At 43.7% G+C, this 18,682-nt stretch overlaps 1 protein-coding gene across 2 annotated transcripts in view; it reads left to right on the top strand.

The window, feature by feature from the left end:
- The window catches only part of PFKM (phosphofructokinase, muscle), a 144,985-nt gene that overhangs the window by 13,355 nt on the left and 112,948 nt on the right, over positions 1-18,682 (top strand). Inside the window, exons 1-2 of one of the 2 annotated variants that reach the window (XM_075337143.1) lie at positions 5,495-5,786; positions 5,939-6,034. In XM_075337143.1, coding sequence (XP_075193258.1) covers positions 5,947-6,034 — 88 coding nt within the window. In that variant the 5' untranslated portion in view covers positions 5,495-5,786; positions 5,939-5,946. Of the gene's footprint in view, positions 1-5,494; positions 5,787-5,938; positions 6,035-18,682 lie in introns of those variants that run through there. The other variant, XM_075337144.1, reaches the window with a different exon arrangement.

Raw genomic sequence — 18,682 nt, 5'->3', positions numbered from 1 at the left:
GACCTATCTAACGTATTAAATGGAACCTGTCAGGTGCAATATGCACCCAGAACCACGAGCAGTTCTGGGTGCATATTTCTAATCTCTGCCTAACGGTCGCTGTATACACTAGCATAGATAAAGAGCCCTCTAGAAAAGTATTTCTACAGATCCTTTATGATATGCTAATGAGCTCAGGGATTCGTCCCAAAGGCGTTAGTTCCTGCTCTCATTCCACTCTCTTAGCATTTTAGCACGCCCACAAATAGTAACATGCTGTTTAATGCCCATGGCCCAGTGTCATCATCAGTAGTGAAATACCTGTGCATACCTGTCATCGTTGTACCGCCTCAGATGCCGAGCTTAGGGTCAGTGCGCATGGATCACAATGCCCCGCACTAACTGTCTTGTGCACTATGAAGCCGGGTGTACGTATCCCAGCTTCAGAGAGGTCTAATGCGCATTACTGGAAGTGCGGTGACTTCTGATCCTTGTGCACTGAGCCGAAGCTCGGCATCTGAGGTGGTGCAACAGACACAGGTACACGCGTCATTGCCGCTGATGATGCTGGGCCATGGGCATTGAATAGCATGTTAGGATGCCCCTGTGGGTGTGCTAACATGCTAAGAGGTGGAATGAGTGTAGAAACTAACGCCCTTGTGATTACTCTCTGCGCTCATTAGCATATCATAAAGGATCTTAAGAAATAATTTTCTAAAGAGCCCTTTAGCTATGCTACTAGATATAGGGTACATGGACGGTTAGGCAGGGATTAGCAATATGCACCCAGAACTGCTCATGGTTCTGGGTACATATTGCACCTGGCAGGTTCCCTTTTTAATATGGTCATATAGGTTATAGACTGCTGAAAAAAGTCCTACCAGTCTGTCTTGTATCAGATGCCATGTTGTGGATAAATCATCTTTTATCACTTTATGTAAATGAGCTGTTCCAGGCTATGGGGCGGATGCTGCCTGGAAGATAACTCCGCCTCCAGAGAATTTAATTAAAAGGGGCATTACCAGTGTGAGACAAGTAAGTGATACAGAACAGGAGAAATTAAATTTGTCTTCTTGCAGACACATTTTTTGCAACTCACTGAGCTCTGCTTTATTGCACCAATATTGCAATACTTTCTGCTTGTGAGATGGAAGATGAAGCTGATAGGAACCTGCAGAAGTGTCCGTTATAATCACACACAGCTCTGCAGTGAGAGCAGAGAGCGGCCATCACACATCACACTGATAACGCACTTTTTATTTAAAATAAACCCTGAAGGCGGAGTTATCTTCCAAGCAGCATCTGACCCATAGCCTGGAAGACATCATTTATCTAAAGTGTAAAAAATGATTTATCCACCACAAGGCATCTGATATGAGACAGACAGGTAGGACTTTTTTTAAGCATACTATAACCTGTATGCCCATGTTAATAGTTTAGATAGGTTAAAAGTGGTGACAGATTCCTGTTAGGTTGCTTGATAGAGCTACTTCATGCATCAAGTTACAACAGCCAGTAAAGGCTGTAAGTGTTGTAATTTTCTGAATTACAGAGGAAAAAGGCAGGACTTCAAGTCCCCATCCTTCTCCCCTCCCCCACATCTCTACCTGACTGCACCTGGGCCTAGTGCCCCAGCTCTGCTCCCCTCACATAGTTCTGCAAATATCTTCCAAGAGTTAAGCGATCATGTAAGAAAACCAAATGCTGCATTTACCACAGACTATGCTGCTTGAAGTTAGGGCAAATATTATAGTGTAACTACAGCCAAGATGGTGGCAAAAGAATTTCTTGCACTGATTCAAGGAACCATAGAAACATAAACTATATGCATTTTTACAACTGTTTTTAAAGGGTTATTCCCGTCTCCAACATCCTATGCCAAAAATTAGTAGGTATAATAATATTAGCAAATACCTGCAATTAGAAATGTAGTATAGTTATGTTGATTCACTATGTCACTTACCTAAGTGCAGGCCATTGGAGAACTTTAGGTATCCATGGTTACGACCACGCATTTAGTGACCGGTGCTAGTGGTTCTAATCATAGATACCTAAGGTCCTGCAATGCCCTTCACATGAGGTAAACGACATAGTGAATCAGAAGAATTATACTACTGTATGATACAGGTAAAATATATCTTTGTACCGTGTTAGCCAGTAGAGATAAAAAATTGTTTAAAAGAACTGAAGTCCTCAGTGGTGGATACCTTTTAATGGCTAACTGAAAAGATGGTAATAATAGCAAGCTTTCGAGACTACTCAGGTCTCTTCTTCAGGCTCAGTATAACACAAAATCTACTGTATGGTGAGCATGGGATTAGTGGATAAACTGGACTGAAGATATCGATCACTGGCCTTGAGGAGCAAACTAGAATGGCTACTGAGTCTTCACTAAAGCCACCAGAGATGGTGATAGACACGCACGCTGGTAGGTAGCTGACAGAGGGCAGCCCCAAGGGATCAACGGTACCTTGGCAGGCTGGCGTCACAGATATGAACACAGATAGTCTCTGTTAGCAAAAGCAGCACCCGGTATCCTAGCAGCGGCTGATATATGGGTAGTTGTAGGTGCAGCAGCTGGTATCGTATGAACGCCTGACATGGATTGTTGAGGCAGCAGTAGCAGATATCATAGGAACAGCCAGAGAAGATACTTGCAGCAGCAGATATCGTGCAAGTGGCCGGTGTGGATAGTTGCAGCAGCAACAGCACATTTGTCATGCACTGAAACACAGATATGAATCAGCCACAGCACAGTAACAGCAGCGGCACACAAAGGGACCTGAGAACTAGCAACGTTGCTCAGGCACCTCCCTTAACGAGAAAGTGCCTTAAATACCTGATACCTCTCAGCCCTTCCAGGTCAGGTAGATGAGATAACTGTGGAAAGATAAGGCGCAAATAGGGTCTTACCCGGTAAACACGTGGAAGTGAATACTGGCAGGTACACTCACCTGGTTTGGTTGTGCCAGTCACAACCCCTTTCAAAGCATGTAAACCACGATATGATGGTGTGGGAGGCAGCGGTCCCGCGGTGAAGAGACAGTACAAAAAGTATAGAAAAGCAGGTTGATATACCGCGCCACACCACAGAAGTCAAAAATGTTAAAAGTAAATCCCTTTTTTTCTTTATTTTCACAGGTCTACGCGTTTCAGGGACATATCCGTCCCCTTCCTCAGGACAATGTACAGAAAATACTATCTTATTCTTATTAGTATTTTCTGTACATTGTCCTGAGGAAGGGGACGGATATGTCCCTGAAACGCGTAGACCTGTGAAAATAAAGAAAAAGGGATTTACTTTTAACATTTTTGACTTCTGTGGTGTGGCGCGGTATATCAACCTGCTTTTCTATACTTTTTGTACTGTCCCTTCCAGGTCAGGGCGTACTGGCTCTTTAAGAAAATAGGCATGTCCACACACATATTAAGGACACTTCCAGGAGGACTGTACAGTGTGTACAGGCCCTGAGAGACAGCAGCAGGGATCGGGGACAGAGCAGTCACCGCTGGGTGGCTGGGAAGGTGAGAGTCCTAGCCGGGGGAGGGGGTAGGACAGCTCAGGGACACCAGAACGGGCAGTACAACTACATTTCTAATTGGAGGTATTTTTTATTATTATTATTATTATTATTTATTATTATTTATTATTATTATTACTACACCTCACTTACTACATAGTGGGATAGAATCTTGGAGAAGGGAATAACCCTTTACCTCATGTGCAGGTCAATGCAGCTTAGGTATACATGGTTGCGTCCACGCATATAGTAACAGTTAGTTAGTTGCCCATGGTCGTAACCATGGATGACAAGAAAATCCAAGTCCATCTTTACTAATTGTAGGCTTCTTTATTGTTAAAATTACAAAATTACAGCACACGCCACATCCCCTATGATGCCTCTGCTAGTTTCTGCTGTCACGCACCCTTAGTCATGATATGAGCAGATGGGAGTAGTGCTTCTAAAATACCCCTGCTCCTGTGTGTAACACCAGCCTCCAATTACAACTAATTACAAGTGAAATACACCCACAAAGAAAATCACAGTGAATTAAAACAAATTAATTACATATGGACAATAAGTTAATGTACAAAAAATGTGGTACAAGATGGCAACCTACATTTACATATTAAATAAACATATAAAAATTGCATGTTGATATAACATCCATAAAATGTATGTATTTGTTGATAGGACATACACATGTATTGGTATATACTTATTGTCTATATGTAATTCATATGTTTGGTTTAATCATTTTAATAATAAAGAAGCCTATTGTTAGAAAAGCTGGACTTGGATCTTCTCATCCATGGTTACGATCACGGGCAACTAACTTACTGTCACTATATGAGTGGACGTAACCATGGATACCTAAGCTGCAATGCCCTGCACATGAGGTAAAGGGTTAGGGTACCGTCACACTTTAGCGACGCAGCAGCGATCCCACCAGCGATCTGACCTGGTCAGGATCGCTGCTGCGTCGCTACATGGTCGCTGGTGAGCTGTCAAACAGGCAGATCTTGCCAGTGACTAGCCCCCAGCCAGCAGCGACGTGCAAGCGACGCTGCGCTTGCACGGAGCCGGCGTCTGGAAGCTGCGGACACTGGTAACTAAGGTAAACATCGGGTATGGTTACCCGATGTTTACCTTAGTTACCAGCTCACACCGCTTAACTTAGCGTGTGCAGGGAGCAGGAGCCGGCACTGGCAGCGTGAGAGCTGCAGAGGCTGGTAACGAAGGTAAATATCGGGTAACCACCTTGGTTACCCGATGTTTACCTTGGTTACAGCTTACCGCAGGCTGTCAGACGCCGGCTCCTGCTCCCTGCACATTCAGATCATTGCTCCTTCGCGGTCACACACAACGATGTGTGCTTATCAGCGGGAGAGCAACAATAAAAAAACCGAACCAGGGCTGTGTGTAACGAGCAGCGATCTCACAGCAGGGGCCAGAACGCTGCTCCGTGTCACACACAGCGAGATCGCTAATGAGGTCACAAAAAATGTGACTCAGCAGCGATCTCAGTAGCGATCTCGCCGTGTGTGACACTGAGCAGCGATCTGGCTCCTGCTGTGAGATCGCTTATGTGATTGCTTTGTGAAGTACCCCTTATTTCCATATCCTATCCTAGCCTGCATAGCTCTGATACATGTAAAAAAATATTGTCAAACTTTACATATAACTATTATGAAAAATCTTGTCCAGTTTTGTGTGAACAGGCCCCTATACAGACCTGTCTCTTTCCATGGTAACAGACTACATCCAGGCCTGTGCCGTCTAATCTCAGTAGCAGGGGCAGGGGACGGGACAGATGACTGCAGGAGTAGAATACACACAGGATTCTATAGAGTCAGTAACCATGGAGACGCATAGATCTGCACAGGGGGGACCCGAAGATTGGGTTTGTTGGATTTCAACATGTCAGATCCTTTGTTTCCCGGAAGAGACGTGCAGCCAGACGTAAATCGTTGCGTATTTCCTCCTCTTATGTCATGCATGCCCGGCTGATCTCATTGCAGACAATTATCTGAGATCTGCTGTCAAGGAAAGTATTGGTCTGACAGGTCGAATTTTTCTTGTTTTTTGAGTATCTTTCCTATTCTAGTCTACAGGCACATTTTATAGCAATGACGACGCTGATTTTTGACTGCAGTGCTGAATCACTGAGGACCAGATCGGCATGTCTCTGGTGTGCCCGGGCCAGGTTCTTGTAGCCGTATATTAGCCCACAGCATCATTTGTATTTGTTTATTTGGCCCTTACAAGACGGGCGGATTATGTTTGGCTGACTCCGCATAGAAGGTAACCTGTAGTGACATTTTGACTTGTCATTCTGAGGGATAGTGTGACCTACAAAACGCCGCAGCGCTCCTCGCTCTGCCTCACTCTGCGGGCAGCTCAGAAGGAGCCAGGCTGAGGGCACAAGGATTCATGCAAGAATTTGTGTTCTACAGATAAGAAGATGTTGCCAGGATCTAAGCACCATGAAGCCCAGACTCTGGGAGTTGGCAAAGCTATTGCTGTCCTTACATCAGGAGGAGATGCCCAAGGTAATTTTTCTTATTTATACTGCGATACGTTACAACTCTTTCTCGGCTTAATCCGACAGCTCAATGACTTTTGGTTCTGCATGTTACACGCCGCCCCTTCCTCATGGATTAGTGCAGCCTTCAGAGAATTTACAGTGGTGGTGAATTTGCTTCTTATTCCTGGTCCTCTTGCCCACCCACAGGGCATAGTACTATATCATCACTCCACATGAATAGATCAGTGGGGGTCCTGCCATTAGAATCAGCAAATACTGAACGATATAAGAATGAAAAATAACAATCAGTCTCTTACTGACGTCCTCAAAGCATGGAATATTCTGTCACTGACTAATATTTCCATATTAGATAAATCTATCTGGTCATTGCTTTATGTTACGCTTTTATTAGAATGACCCATAAGGAGCTTTTCATTTGTCTGCAATAATTATTAACATAGTGACGCAAGATAGGCTATTATAGACTGGTAGGAATCTACGGAAAAGAAATGGCAGATTGAATAAATCTAATGCATTTTAATAAATAAATGAGAAATTAATCCACATTAAACATTCAAATTTGCTTCTTTTTCTTTGTCACTTTTCTTTTTTTTATTGTCTTGCTGACTTTTATTGCATCAAATTCGTCAAAATGGCCCAGTCAGTTCTGACATAAAGTTAAAAAAATGAATGGGAACCTGTCACCAGATTTGGCAACTATAAGCTATGGCCACCACCAGGGAGCCCCTATATACAGAATTCTAGAATACTGTATATAAGATCCCAGGCCACTGTTTAGAAAGTAAAAACACTTTTATTATACTCCCCTAGGGGGCGGTCCTCTCCGATGGGTGTCATTGCTCTCCAGTCCGGCACCTCCACTCTGCGGCGATCGCCATTCATCCTTCTACCCAGCCCAGTATGGATGACATGTCCTATGTCATCAACAAAGGCCGACACTGCTGTCCTGCGTAGGCGCACTTTGATCTGCCCTGCTGAGGGCAGAACATAGTGCTGTAATGCACAGTCGTGAGGAAAGGTTAAAGTGCACCTGCGCAGGACTTTAACGCCACCCGATGTGGATGACGTAGGACATGTCATCCACACTGGGCTGGGTTGAAGGAGGACGGAGATCATAGCAGAGAGGAAGCGCCGGACTGGAGAACAGCAACACCCCTTGGACTGGTCCTACCCCTAGGTGAGTAGAATAAAAGTGGTTTTTACGTTCTACACAGCGGCCTGGGCTCTTTATACAGTGTTCTGGAATGCTGTCTAGATGAGCTCACTGGTGGTGCCCGCAGCTTATAGTCACCAAATCTGGTGACCGATTCCCTTTAACTGTTTTTTTGCAACTTTTTTTTCAAATATTGAAAAACATGCAACTTTTGGAAGGCATACGTAAAGTTACACATAAGTGTAACTGCAGTAGAGCTGTGCCCAATTTTGCAATTTTTTAAAAAGCTATATATGATGAATCAGCCACATGCAGCTGAAAACAGAGGGGGAAAAAAAAAACAAAACAAGAAAAAACAGGTGAGCACATATAAAATAGTGTTCGGAAAAGGTGCAGATAGAAAAATGAATTGGGTGCAAAAACTAGACAAAAATCTGTGCAAAGGCAATGATTAATTGGGACCAATGAAAATCTCTTTCTTGATATGTCTTTAAAAACTTTTCCATAATACAGGGATGTCAAACTGTGATACAGAGAGGAATCGTTTCATTTGGAAATAAACTTAAAGGGGTTGTCTTGTCCCACCAACAAAGTTCATTTTAATTAATAGATCATAGGATAAAATAAGTTCCACGACTGGATGTGCTAAAAATATGTTCCTGTCCCGAGATAATCGTTCCGCTAGGTAATGGATGTGTCCGACCATGCTGGAACATTGTCAGATATGCCAGCGCTCCTGCGCAAGGAAGGGATCAAAAGGAATTTTGAGGACTGCAGCCTTTCAGTATTTTTACAGCATTTTTTTTCACCCATAGAAAGGAATGAAAAAGTGAAAATAGCGGCAAAAAACGCAACAGCATTTGTCACTACGTTTTTGGGGAATAAAACTAATTTTCTTAAACATGTTCTGTAGACAAAGCGCACACGTGATCCGGACGCAGAAAACATTGTAAAGGAAAAAAAAATACTGAAAAAAATGGGCATTTTGAACACGGAGAGAGGAGGTTTTGGCTGCATAAAGAAAAACCCAGCGTGTGAACATAGCCTTAAATTTGCATTTAAATGTTCATGAGCCAGTGATTTGGCCAACATGAGTCTCTTATGAGGTTCAATTTAGGAGCATTTTATATATGCATATATACAGTATATTACAAAAGTGAGTATACCCTTGACATTTTTGTTAATATTTAATTATATCTTTTCATGGGACAACACTAAAGATATGACACTTTGATACAATGTAAAGTAGTGAGTCTGCAGCTTGTATAAAAGTGCAAATGTGCTGTGTCCTCTAAATATCTCAACATACAGCTATTAATGTCTAAACGGCTGGCCACAAACGTGAGTACACCACTAAAGTAAAAATACCTAAATTGTACTCAAAGTGTCAATATTTTGTGTGGCCACCATTTATTTTCAAACACTACCTTAATATTCTTGGGCATGGAGTTCTCTACAGCGTCACAGGAGCCGCTGGAATCATCTTCCACTCCTCCATGATGACATCACAGAGCTGGAGGATGAGGAGGCCCCACAGATGCTTAAAAAGGTTTAGGTCTGAAAACATGCTTGACCAGTCCAGCACCTTTTATCCTCAGCTTTTTTAGCAAGGTAGTTGTTGTCTTATAGGTGTATTTGGGGTCATTATCATGTGTGAATACTGCCCTGTGGCCCAGCTTTCGAAGGGATGGGATCATGCTCTGATTCAATATGTCACAGTACCTGTAGGCATTCATGGCTCCCTCAATGAATTGTAGCTTTTTACAGTCACCAGCATTCATAAAGCCCCAAATCATAACACTTCCACCACCATGCTTTACTGTAGGCAAGGGGAAAATGGTTCTCCTTGCTGAGACTGACAAACCGATCTGGCATGCCAGTGAGGATACTTTATAGCTGGAATGGGAAATATGCAAATCGTCTCTTCAGGGAGGAAGGAGACGAACTCTAGTGCCACCTATTGGAATTAGCAATCCTAAAAGTCAAAAGTGACACTTTAATGAGCCTTGCCATATGACTTAGGATTTATTATTATCAACTGGAGGACAAGGAGTACGGAATGCAAAAAGGTATAAATTTATTTGACAAACAACAAATAAATACAAGTAAACATGATTACAAATAAATACAATGAAGTTGGACAACAATATTGACTATGTGATCATATATGGATATACACAATCAAAAGATGATCGTATAAAACATTGTATTTACAGAGGGGGTAAATAGTAAAACGTTCTATGTGGACATGAGCAGAACAAGTGATATAAATTTTTTTTTTAGAATTTTTCAATTTTCTCTTTTAAAGTGCAAAATCTCAAAAAAGACTATGTCCAACCCATGTCTCCCACATAAACAAGACCCTCTTCCCAGCAGACAGATTAACCCTGTAATGAACCTCTTCTTTTTTTGTTTTTGCTGATTTCCCCCCTGAGGAAGCGGTTCAATACAGCACTCAATGTAAATTTTCCAAAAACAGCGAAACCTAAGTACATTGAGGTTAATCTGTTTGCTGGGAAGGGGGCCTTGTTTATGTGGAGACATGGGTTGGACATAGTCTTTTTTGAGATTTTGCACTTTAAAGGACAATATTGGAAAAACTCTTTATCTCAGTTGTTAGACTGTTCTGCTCATGTCCACATAAAACTTTTTACTATTTACCCCCTCTCTAAATACACTGTTTTATACTATCCTCTTTTGATTGTGTATATGCATATAGGATCGCATAGTCAATATTTTTGGCCAACTTCATTGTATTTATTTGTATTCACATGTCTACTTGTATTTATGGTGTTTGTTGTTTGTCAAATAAATGTATACCTTTTTGCATGCCATACGCCTTGTCCTCCAGTTAATAATATGATCTTAAGAGTTTATGCTATCCCACTGGCACATTTTATTATGTGGCCATCAGTATTAGCTATAATATTGGTAGTGGAATTTTTGCTGATAAGACTTAAGGGGGCTTTTCACACAGCGACATTGCTAACGAGATGTCGTTGGAGGTCACGGAATTCGTGACACACATCCGGCCTCGTTAGCGACGTTGTTGCGTGTGAAACGCACGAACGACCGCTAACTATCAAAAATAATCACCTAATCGTTGACACGTCGTTCAAATCTCGTTGATGGTGCTGGACACAGATTGTTCGTTGTTCCTGAGGCAGCAGACATCGCTACGTGTGACACCCCGCAGGACCGACGAACAACAACGTACCTGCGTCCTCCCACAACGAGGTGGGCGTGACTTTCATGCGGCTGCTCTCCGCCCCTCCGCTTCAATTGGACGGCTGCCGTGCGACGTCGCTGTGACACTGCACGAACCGCCCCCTTAGAAAAGAGGCAGTTCACCGACCACAGCGAGGTCGCTAGGCAGGTAAGTACGTGTGACTGGGACTAATGATATTGTGCGCCACGGACAGCGATTTGCCCGTGACGCACAAATGACAGCGGCGGGTACTTTCACAAGCGACATCGCTAGCGATGTCGCTGCGTGTAAAGCAGCCTTTAGGATTATGCCAGATCAGAACTGCAAATTGTCTCCCTGAAGAGACAATTTGCATATTTCCCAGAGGAGTTTGCAGCTATAAGTCTCTTCACTGGCGTGCCAGATTGCTGTGTTAGTCTTCGCTAGGAGAAATGTTTTCCCATTTGACCCCGTCTTATTTTCTCATATAAGCCAGATCAGATCTCATACTTTGCACTGACGTGGGGTAATCACCCCGAAACATTGTGTCTGCAAATTGGGGTTACCCTGTTCGAGATTAAAAGCAGTGATTTCATGACTGTTCTCTGACCTGTGGGTGCCGATCGGTGCGGTGTGTGGCTGAGAAACCTGATTTTGCCCGATCAGCATGGAGCTTTGGGTCTTAGTGAGTAAATCACTGACCCTAATCTCTGACAGTGCTGCGTGTTGTTGCTGCTCTGCAAAATAACACAGAATTTCTGGCCGTGGCTCACCTGTTCATGCAAGAGCAGAGTCTGACAAATGGTGTAACTGCAGGCACAGTGTGTATACACGCAAAACAAGAACAGGCACGGGAAGCTGTCTTGGCTGGGAGAAGGAGCCAAGCAGACAGGGACATGTGCACGTATGGACGCTGGATGGGAAATATTCATATCAAAAACCCTTTATTAAACACTGTAGTCCAAAATATCTTGGGCAATGCGGGCCAAACATAGGCTACGGGCCAAATTTGGTCCCCGGGCCAGTGTTCATGTATGCCAAAACAGATAGATAGACATCTCACCCAAGAGGCATAGAATACCAATAAGCGATTTGATCATTATCTCTTTAAATCAGTAATGTATTTTTATATTCCTTGAGTGTAATTTATTTACATAGCCCAAGACCCGATAAAGTCTAGCGATGTCAGAGCTAGGTCAAAGTCATGCTATTGCTTCTATAAATAATAATTCACAGAACAAAGTGCGGAGTGTATACTGTGCTGCTCAAACATCCGCAGGGTTTTGTCAAGATTATTCAATTTGAAGATCAATAATGTTTGTTTCAGAAGGTTTAAAGATGTAACTTTAAATAGCATTTTGCAGACATCTTATGGGGAATAAAACAGCTGATGTCTTGGGAGAGGAAAGTGTCAATCGCTTCTGTCCCCAGTTGTCACTTTTTAGTCTCATTCTATTACTCAAAAGAGGCAGATTGTTAACAGCCAAAGATCTAAAGAGCAAGTTTACATACAGCAACCTGCCGAAGCACATACTGTGCGAAACGGCCAGCCGTCGTCCCACCCCATTCGCCTCACCCCACCTCCCCCCTATGCTGTACCCGAAGCACATGTAACATAAAAGAATAAAAAAAAACACAAATGAAGATACGGTGTTTCTGCCTTTTCTATCCTCTATTGGATCTTCACAAATAACTGAAGTCTCGCTTTCCTCTCACTGTCTTTTTTAACTTCTTTGTTTTCCTTTGATCCTCACTCGCTTTCTTTTTCTCTTTCTTTAGTTCTGTATGTCTCTCTCTCTGACTTTTTTCACTTTTTCCTTCTTTCTCTGCCTCTTGCAGACTCTTACTATCTTTTATTCTATCTCTGTCTCTCATTGATTCTCTTTCTCTCTTTTCTTTGCTCTCTGACTCTTAAGCGGGATTTACACGCTGCGACATCACTAGCGATGTCGCGAGCGATAGCACCCGCCCACGTCAGTGGCGAGTCACGGGGTGATCGCTGCCGTAGTGAACAATATCGCTACGGCAGCATCACACGCAATTACCTGTTCATCGACGTCGCTGTGGCTGCCCAACAATCTCTCCTTTAAGGGGGTGGTTCGTTCGGCGTCGCTAAGCGGCCACCCAATAGAAGCGTAGGGGTGGACTGGAGATGAGTGGCCGGAACATCCCGCCCACCTCCTTCATTCCTCATTGCCGGCGGCCGCACGTACGATGTTGTTCCTCGTTCCGGCGGTGTCACACATAGCGATGTGTTCTGCCGTAGGAACGACAAACAACCTGCGTTCCACACGAGAAACGATTTTTTTAAAATGAACGACGTGTACATGACGAACGATTTGACACCTTTTTGCGATCGTTACTGATCGCAAAAAGGTGTCACACACAACGACATCGCTAACGAGGCCGGATATGTGTCACCAACACCGTGACCCCAACGATATCTCATTAGTGATAACGGTGTGTGTAAATGGGCCTTTACTCTTTATTGGTCTCACAGACTTTTTTTTCTTTCTATCACTGTCTCATAGACTCTATCACATGCTTTCATTATTTCACTGTCTCATTTACTCTTACCATCTTTGTCGTCTGCTTTTCTGTTTCACTTTTGGATATTTTAGAATCCACTTTTATATTGATCAATGACGACTCAGAGATTGCATCATTATAACGGTCTGAGCTAAAATGAATGGCAAACCCTTTGACAGAGTTCTATATCTGTACTCCTACACAAGGTAAAATACAGTCATGGCAGAAAGTGTTGGCACCCTTGAAATTATTCAAGAAAATGAATTATGTCTCCCAGAAAAATTATTGCAATTACACATTTTATTATACATATGTTTATTTCGTTTGTGTGTATTCGAACAGCATAAAAAAAAAAAATAGAGAAAAAAAAGGCAGATCAGACATAATTTCACACAGAACTCCAAAAATGGGCCCGACAAAATTGTTTGCATCCTCAACTTAATTGCACACCCTTTGGAATAAATAACTTCAATCAATCGCTTCCTATAACTCTTAAGGCCGCTTTACACGCAACGACATCGCTAACGAGATGTCGTTGGGGTCACGGAATTTGTGACCACATCCGTCCTAGTTAGCGACTTCTTTGCGTGTGACACTTACGAGTGACCGCTAACGATCCCAAATACTCACCAAATCGTTGATTGTTGACACGTCGTTTATTTTCCAAAAATCGTTGCTCGTTTGGAACGTAGGTTGTTCGTCGTTCCTGAGGCAGCACACATCGCTACGTGTGACACCCCGGGAATGACGAACAACAGCATTCCTGCGTCCTCTGGCAAGGAGGTGGGAGTGACGTTCATGCGGCTGCTCTCCACCCCTCCGCTTCTATTTGAGGCCTGCTGTGTGACGTCGCTGTGACGCCGCACGAACCGTCCCTTAAAATAGAGGTTGTTCGCCGGCCACAACGACGTTGTTAGAAAGGTAAGTTGGTGTGACGCGTACTGGCGATATTGTTCGCCACGGGCAGCGATTTGCCCGTGATGCACAAACGACAGGGACGAGTGCTATCGCTGCGTGTAAAGCAGCCTTTAGGCTCTGTGTGCACTGGGAAATAAAATTTCCTTGTGTAAATTCCGCATGCTCTCAAAGATTACCGCACCCGCGGTAAAAAACCGCGGGAAACCGCACCCGAAAACCGCATGCGGTTTGCCGCGGTTTTACCGCGGTATTATTCGCGGTATTGCCGCGGTTTTGCCGCGTGCGGGTTGGGATGTGCTTTATTGCATTCAATGCAATAAAGCACATTGAAGAAAAAAAAAAAAAGTCATTTAATTCTGAGATAGTAGATAGACAGAAGAATAGATAGAGGGATAGATAGATAGACAGACAGATAGATAGAGGGATAGATAGATAGATAGAGGACAGATCGCTGCATTTCCCACGGTCGGCAGTGAGTTCACATTACCGGCCGTGGGAAATGACCGGTAATTACCTCTGCTGTCTGCTGCATTCAGCCTGTGTCTGTGACAGTCGCGGCTGGATGTCAGCAGTGCAGGACGCAGGAGCCGGAGCTGTGTGGATTACGCCGGAGCTTTGTTTGGGGGGGTTAATAAAAGGGTGAACGAGGCTTGTTGGTTTTATTTAAAATAAAGGATTTTTCTGTGTCTGTTTTTTTCACTTTACTTACGGGTTGATCATGTCAGCTGTCACATAGACACTGCCATGATCAAGCCTGGGGTTAATGGCGGTGGTCCCCCACCATCATTAACCCTTGTATTACCTTGCCACCACTGCTACACGGTGGCAAGAAGAGCCGAGGACACTCCGGTAGTGCCGCATATTGCATGCGACAGTGCCGGGGCAGCTGCGGCTGATATTCTCGGCTGCGGGAGGGGGAGTGAGGCAGGGGACATTACCCCTGCCCCTCTCCCTCCCCAGCCTGAGAATACCGGGCCGCCGCTGTGTGCTTACCTCGGCTGGACGGTGAATATGCAGCGGAGCCCACGTTCTTTTTTTTTTTTTCTATATTTCCGTTTTCTTTCTATGTGTGTTCTATGTGTCTGTGTCTGTGTTCTATGTTTGTGATGTGTGTCTGTGATGTGTGTGTGTTTACTCTGCACGGCTTCCTCTTCCTGTAATGACATCACTTCCCTGCAAAACCGCAGACAAGAGATGCACATTACCGGAGGTAAACCGCGAAATACCGCAGGGAATAACGCAGGAAAACGCAGTGAACCGCACAGAATTTGCTGCCTGCGTTATTCCCTGCGGGATTTCATGATTAACATTGAGTCAATGGAGGGAAATCCCGCAGCGATGTGCGGAAAAGAAGTGACATGCACTTGTTTTTGCTGCGGGATTCCCGCAGCAAAACATGCAGCTGTCAAATTCCGCCTAGTGCGCACAGGATTTTTTTTCTCCATAGGATTTGCTGGTGATTCACTGCAGAGATGTTATGAACATTTTCTGTAGCGAAACATGCAGCAAATCCGCGAAAAATCCGCGGCAAAATCCGGTAAGTGCGCACATAGCCTTACTTTGCAAACTCTTCCAGGTCTCTCATAATTGAAGGCGCCTTCTCCTAACCGCAATTTTATGATCTCTCCGTGGGTGTTCAATGGGATTTAGATCTGGACTCATTGCTGGTCACTTCAGAACTCTCCAGCGCTTTATTTCCATCCATTTCTGGGTGCATCTTGAAGGATGTTTGAGGTCATTGTGCTGCTGAAAGACCCATGACTCTAGTATGCAAACCCAGTTTTCTGACACTGGACACAACATTGCAACCCAAAATCCTTTGATCATCTTCAAATTTCATGATAACCTGCACACAGTTAAGGCACCCAGTGCCAGAGGCAGCAATACAACCCCAAAATAAGTTTGAACCTCCACCATAGTTGACTGTAGGTACTTTTCTTTGTAGGCCTCTATTTTCGGTAACAGTAGAATGATGTGCTTCAACAAAAAGCTATATCTTGGTCTCATTTGTCGACAAAAAGCACTTTCCAAAGCAAATTTTGGCTTACATTTTTAGCAAACTGCAGTCAATTTTTTTTTTTTTTTTGAATTTTGTGTGAAATTATGTCCAATTTGCCCTTTTTCCCCTCTGTTTTTCGTGTTGTTCCAATACATACAAAGGAAATAAATGTGTATAACAAAACGTGTAATTGCACCTAATTTTCTGGGAGAAATACTTCATTTTCTGGAACACTTTGAAGGGTGCCAACACTTTTGGCCATGACTGTATATGTAATAAAACTAACATGAAAACCATCACTAACGACCACAAAAAAATGGATGTGTTGTGTTTAACCTACAATCTTCATCTTGTACTATAAATGGGATTTGGTAAACATTCTGTACTTTGTTGCAAAATTTTGATACAGCTTCAACACTATGCTCTGATCTATTGGTCTTAAAGGGATTGTCCACACATAGTAAGATGGTTCTCATAGGATCCTAGAACGGAACCCTAACAAACCCCAACATTAAGAGAAAGATCCTTAAAGGGATTGTCTACTACTTGGACAACCCCTTCTCATTCTGCATGTTTGGCCCCACTGAAGTAAAATAGCTTATACTCATCTCCGGTGCTGGCGCTGGTCTAGTGGTGCTGGCACTCGCGTTCCTGCGGCTCACGTGAGGTTGTGATGTCACACGAGGAGCCCTGCACCAAATCGCCGCTGGCTTCCCTCTTTCTGCCTTCGCACATATAAGTAAATAACAGGCAGTGAATGGCAGCGGCAGCTCTCACTTTGGTTTAATAACTCATAGATCTGAAGGCAGGGAGAGAGAAGCCGGCGGTGATTGGGCATGTGAGGGGGTCGCATGACATCAAAAACTCACATGAGCCCTGGGTACGCGAGCACCGACACTGCTGGACCAGCACCAGCATGGCAAGTGAGTATAAGTTTTTTTTTTTATTTTAATGAGGACGAACCTACAGAACGAGAAGGGGTTGTCGAAGTAGTAAACAATCTCTTTAAGGATACCAATCTTTATTTTCCTATATCTGACTGTTCCTTCAGTGCATTCTTTGCCAGCTCTTTTGCTCCACTTTCTCTTAAATGTCAGGTTTCCTTAGGTTTCTGTTCTAGAGGCCTATGAGAACCATCATACCATGTGTGGAGTACTGTGGGAACAGTCATACCACGTGCATGGTTGGCTGTGAGGACCATCACAATATGTTCTGAGGAGGGCTGTGATAAAACATTGTTACTGTCAATTGGGCCATCATACTGTCTGTGGGTGGATATGGGGGCCCATCATTCCTTGTGGGAGGCTTTGTGGGGGATCATACTGTGTGACGTGCTGTGAGGACCATGGAACGTATGTATGGAGGGCTGTGAGGAGGAACATCATAATGTGTGTGGGAAGGTGGGGAAGCCATCATCCTGTGCGGGAAGCATTGTAGCCTACGAGGAGCTGTGAGGCCATCATACTATCTTGGGAGGTTGTGGGAGCAACATACTGTATTGGGAGACTGTGAGGGCATCCTATTGTGCTGGGAGTCTGTGGTGGAATCATATGGTATGTGGGAGGGCTGTTAATCAAGATACAATGGCTGAATAACAGGAGCATATAAGTTCTAAACTTTGGTTGCGGGAGGGACGACACTTTGTACCGGTTTTGCCTACCCCATTTGAGAATTTCTTCTTACAGGAGTCACCACCTTCTCATTTGATTTATCTAATACGCAATTTAGTAAACCAGGGTCATAGTTCAACTGATCCTAGTCATATCTGAACTTGGGAAGATTAACTGTATACTGTCCTCTCTGATGAAGAAAAACAAAAGGCATATCTATTCACTCATAAGGTGTTGGTGGCTGCATATGCCCAGAAAAAGAGCTACAAGCTTTTGACCAGTCGGTACCAGTGTCCTGCAAAGGTAAAAAAATCTTCCCCTTAGTATCAGAGTCCTGTTGGCAGTGTAAGACTGGAATCACACTTGCGAGTGTAAAATTGGTCCGATTCTCATGCCAGAAAGTAAGACGATTTCTTCTCACATTTCATCAGTGTGCTGTCAGTGTGTAATCAGTTTTTAACCTCAGCGGCTGCTACTCATGTACTATTATGTACAGGATCATTTACATTGTTCTCTGCTACATGATCGAAATCTATTGAGAAAAATGGATGTGACTAGGATGGTCCGTGTGCTGTCCATGTGACCTTTTTTTTTTTTTTTCACGCACCCATAGACTTGCATTGAAGAGACTTGCGTGAGAAACTCACCAAAACGCAGCATGCTGCGATTTTTTTTTTTTTCCTCAGTCCGATTTGGACTGAGAAAAAAATATAGCAGATCTGAGCTGCCTCTTTGATTAACATTGGTCCGAGTGCAATGCGAGAATTTCTCGCATTGCACTCGTGCGAGTTAATCGCAAGTGAGAAGCCGGCCAAACACAGAGAGAGGCACAATAATCCACATCTGGTGGGAATGCACCAAGCTAGTATTTTCCTGGGAAAAGGTATTTCAGGTATATAATCAATACTCATATGAGAACATTTCTCCCTCACTCATGATAGCCATGTTATCAATACTCCCGGGCTCTATCGGCGCACAGAAACTATGTCTCCTGGGGTTTTACATGATTGCAGCTGGCTTAGTGATTCCCAGACATTGGCATTCAACAGTCAGTCTCTCTATCTCTGAATGGCAGGATGGAAGAATTATCCGCAGAAATCTTGGGCACTAACAACAAATTTGTCAGATTGTGGCAACCTTGGATCCTTTTTAGAGAATCACCTGACTTTCAATTTGTAATCCAGTAAAGGTCCTCCCCCCTTCCCTTTTTCCTTTCCCACCTTACCCTTCTCATCCTTTCCTTTCTCTCCCTTATG

Source organism: Anomaloglossus baeobatrachus, chromosome 2, assembly GCF_048569485.1.
Source record: "Anomaloglossus baeobatrachus isolate aAnoBae1 chromosome 2, aAnoBae1.hap1, whole genome shotgun sequence".
Classification (NCBI taxonomy): domain Eukaryota; kingdom Metazoa; phylum Chordata; class Amphibia; order Anura; family Aromobatidae; genus Anomaloglossus; species Anomaloglossus baeobatrachus.
The sequence above is the reverse complement of the archived record's forward strand: the minus strand, read 5'-3'. Positions and strand labels throughout refer to the sequence as shown.